Source organism: Apium graveolens, chromosome 9 (genome assembly GCF_009905375.1).
Source record: "Apium graveolens cultivar Ventura chromosome 9, ASM990537v1, whole genome shotgun sequence".
In the NCBI taxonomy this organism is placed as follows: domain Eukaryota; kingdom Viridiplantae; phylum Streptophyta; class Magnoliopsida; order Apiales; family Apiaceae; genus Apium; species Apium graveolens.
Genome location: NC_133655.1, coordinates 136,632,819 through 136,636,821, shown reverse-complemented (window position 1 = coordinate 136,636,821; position 4,003 = coordinate 136,632,819). Strand labels below are relative to the sequence as shown.

General features: G+C 48.9%; 1 protein-coding gene across 1 annotated transcript; it reads right to left on the bottom strand.

The window, feature by feature from the left end:
• Nucleotides 1-2,414: 2,414 nt before the first annotated feature.
• On the bottom strand, nucleotides 2,415-3,712 carry LOC141685605 (uncharacterized). Its single transcript, XM_074490700.1, has 2 exons — nucleotides 3,442-3,712; nucleotides 2,415-3,118 (listed from the first exon to the last, which is right to left on the bottom strand). The coding sequence occupies exons 1-2, from the start codon at nucleotides 3,710-3,712 to the stop codon at nucleotides 2,415-2,417; spliced, it is 975 nt and encodes a 324-aa protein (XP_074346801.1).
• Between the last annotated feature and the right edge of the window lie 291 nt (nucleotides 3,713-4,003).

Genomic DNA, 4,003 nt, shown 5'->3' with positions numbered 1-4,003 from the left:
AGGGCCTCATATTCAACATCGTTGTTGGTTGCATGAAAGGCCAGATGAGTCGCGCGTCTGATCTTGTGCGCCTCCGGACTGATTAACTCAATTCCAGCTCCTGCACCATCACCATTAGAGGCTCCATCCACAAATAGGCTCCACCATGGGGCACTATTTTGGCTCTCCAACCTGACTTCTTCTATTCTAGATATGACAACAAGGGCTCCCGACTCCACTTCTTGATGTGGAGGAAATTCTAACACAAAATCGGCTAGGGTTTGGCCTTTAATTGCAGTCCTTGGCTTATAATCCACCTCGAACTGTCCGAGCTCAACCGTCCACTTCAGCATTCGACCAGAAGACTCTAGTTTGTGTATTACTTGCCTGAGGGGTAGGAGGTTCGTACTCTTACCCTGTACGCCTAAAAATAGGGCCTGAGCTTTCGGGAGGCCAGGATCAGAGCATATGTTAATTTCTCGAGGCTCGTGTACCGAGTCTCCGCGTCAGCCAGCCTTTTACTCACATAATATACCGGGAGCTGGATACCATCCTCCTCTCGAACCAATACCGCACTTACTGCAAAGTCAGAGACGGCCAAGTATAGGACCAAAATCTCTCCTTCCTTTAACAGCATTGGAGGGCTGCTAAGATGCTTCTTTATGTTCTGAGAGGCTTTTTCACACTTTTATGTCCACTCAAAATTACTCTCCACTAATTTAATTGCTTTGAAGAACTCCTGGCATTTGTTAGAGGACTTTGAGACGAAGTGGTTTAAGGCAGCCACTCGCCCCGTTAAGCTTTGGACGTCCTTCACCCGTCGGGGGAATCTCATCTCGAGTAGGGCTTGTATCTTGGCGGGGTTGGCCTCAATGCCCCTATAGTTGATAATAAATCCCAAAAATTTCCCTGACTCGACCCCGAACACACATTTCTGTGGGTTGAGCTTCATCATGTACTCCCTTAGGATCTGGAACATATCCGATAGGTGACGGACATGATCCTTTGCTTCTTTTGACTTCACAAGCATGTCATCTACATAAGCCTCCATGGTCTTCCCCAAATGATGTTTGAAAAAATTATTCACCAGCCTTTGATAGGTTTCCCCCGCATTAAGGAGCCCGAAAGGCATCCTAATATAACAATAGAGGCCCCGATCAGTGATAAAGGAGGTGTACTCCTGATCTGGCCCATACATTGGAATTTGGTTATATCCCAAATAAGCATTCATAAACTAAGTAGTGTGTGCCCAGCTGTAGATTCAACCAGCTGGTCAATTCGGGGTAGTGGAAAACTATCCTTCGGTCAAGCTTTGTTCAGGTCGGTAAAGTCCACACATGTTCTCCACTTGCCATTGGGCTTCTTGACAAGCACGGGGTTGGCCAGCCACATGGGGTAGAAGGCTTCCCTTACAAGCCCTGCCTCCATTAGTCTATCTACTTCTTCTCTGAGGGCCTCTACCCTCTCTCCACTAATCGGCCGCCTCTTCTGTCTAACCCCCTTCTTTTTCGGGTCCAAGTTGAGCCGGTGGCACATGACCCTCAGGCAATTCCTATTATATCAGAGTGTGACCATGCAAAGACGTCCAAATTTCTTCTCAGGAAGCGGGCTAGATCCCTCAAGTTAGGACTTAAGTTAGAGCCTATTCTAAGTACCTTTGAGGGATCATTTGGGTCTACTAGGATCGGGAATGTGTCATCTGCGACCCCAGCCCTCTCAATCATTGGGGGCATTCTTGGGTCTAAGTCTGCTCGAGCCTCACTAGATTCTCCCACTTCTGTGATTGTTAAGCCTTCCGTATCCTCGAGCACAGGCTGGTGAGCTCGGGCCGGATTTATCAAGCGCTCAGAGGTCGTAGTGACAGTGCGAATGATTCCTTTGGGCAGATCCATAGTTGTTGTCATTTCTTCGTGGGCCCATTTCCCTTTCCTGAGTATTGCAGTGATTTGTTCTGGGCTTTCTTCTTCATCACTTGCCTCTTTTACAATCCCTTCTTGTATCAACATGATGGGCTAAGAGGCTTCCATCAGCAAGGCCCTCGGGCGTGGTTCCACCTGAATCCCCATGTGCTCGAAATAGTTCTCAGGAAACTCCTCAATTGAAATTAGGTTACAAGTCTCGTGTCCCTCAGGACGTACTCTCTTCCTGCCCTCTGCCTCTTCCATGAGGACATCATCTTCACCCGGTTGGACCATCTCCTTTGATACATTTTCTGACTCGGCCGCCCTGAGTGCCTGGTTGTAGCAGACCCTCGATTCATATTGACAGCTCTTCAACAAGCCTACCCCCGTGGGGGTTGGGAATTTTACCGTCATGTGATGGATCGAGGTCATCATCCTCATTGCCCTCATAAGGGGTCTACCCACTATAACATTGTAGGCATAAGGCCGGTCTACAACCGTGAACATAGTGATCTGGGTGGCCACATAGGGCTCTTATCCTATGGTCACCGGGAGCCTAATTGTCCCTTTCACTCCAATCGCGTTCCCCGTAAACCCGTATAGGTGACCACCCGTCGAGGTTAATTCTCTATCCAACAATCCCAGCTTCTTATAGGCATCATAAGTCAAAACGTCATCCGAGCTCCCGGTATCCACCATTGCTCGGTGAACATTTATCATCCCAATCTTCATTTTTATAACCAGGGCATCTGTATGAGGGTAATTCACCCATTTGGCATCATTCTCCCTAAACACGATGTCATCAGCCTCCCTTTCGAAGAGCTCCGAGGGCCTTTGGCTCAGCTGGTTGACGTTGGTGAGGGGCTTGTCCTTTGCTTCTCGGGTATACCTGTCCATCGCTTTCCGGCTATCTCCGCCAATGTGAGACCCGCCTAGAATAATATGAATGCTTCCGGCTCGAGGTACCCTCTCTTTATCTTCTGGGGGTGGAGGAGGGACGGTATGATAATCAATTATGTGCCTTTGAACCTCCTTGACAACCCATTCTGTAAGCTCCCCTTGCCTTATCAACATCTCGATTTCATCCTTCAATTTTCTGCAATCAGCTGTATCGTGCCTCGTGGCCTCATGGTATGCGCAATACTTCGAAGTGTCCCTATTGTTATAGTCTGTGAGAGGGGCTGCCTTCCTAAATACCCCCTTTCCAGTATAGGTAGCATATATGTGGTCGATAAAGGCTACCAGAGGGGTGTGTGTCTGCCATTTGCTTATATAAGGTCTCCTCGAATCTTTGTTTGTCTCTTTACCTCGGGCAGACTTTTTGGGGCTTGAGCTACACCGATACGTCTTTCTCCTCTCATCAGGGCTCGAAGATCGGTCTCTCTTCTCTCAATAGTTCTCGCTGATTTTCAGCTCTCTCATCAACTTCTCTACCCTCTTAAAAGGTTCAGCTTACTCATAGAACTCGTCTAAGGTTCTCGGCTCACTCGCCTGGAGGCTCTTCCAGAATTTCGACCCTTCTTTTAACCCTGCAATCAAGAAATCTTAATGGTCTGCTCACTTGCTCCCTTCACCTTGGGAACTTCGGCGTTGAACCGACAAAAGTATTCTTCCAGGGGCTCCCCCTCCCTTTGCTTGATGTTGGCTAACGTGGCCACAGGAGGTGAGTAGTGGAGGGTGGACTGAAATTGTCTGACGAACCAGTCCTCCAATTGCCGCCATGTCCTTATGCTAGCATACCCCAACTTGGAGAACCATTGTTGGGCACTACCTCTGAGTGATTCCGCGAAGAGCCTACAGCGGGTCATCTCCGGCACCTGATAGACTTCCATCTCAGTGTTAAATTGTATAAGGTATTCCGCCGGGTCGGCTTCACGGTTGAATAGAAGGTCGGGGTTGTGCCTAAATACTCGAGGAAGGGGGGATGATCGGATGGCAGCCGTGAACAGAGAAGGGGCAGCCGAGGTTGGGTGTCCCCTCTTCTCTCACTCCATCTCATCTAAGATCCTCCTCAGTTCTCTTACTCTAACAACTTCTCCTTCTCTGTCACCACCCGCGTTACTCGAATGGTATGAGCCTTGAGGTCGCTCGCGATGTCCTCCTCCACCATCTCGCACTTGTGA

Excerpts from the sequence above, each read along its gene's own strand:
- LOC141685605 (XM_074490700.1), bottom strand. The coding sequence starts at position 3,712 with ATGGAAGTCTATCAGGTGCCGGAGATGACCCGCTGTAGGCTCTTCGCG. Across the intron at positions 3,119-3,441 it reads TCCCAAGGTGAAGGGAGCAA|CCTTTATCGACCACATATAT; the intron begins GTGAGCAGACCA and ends CCCCTCTGGTAG.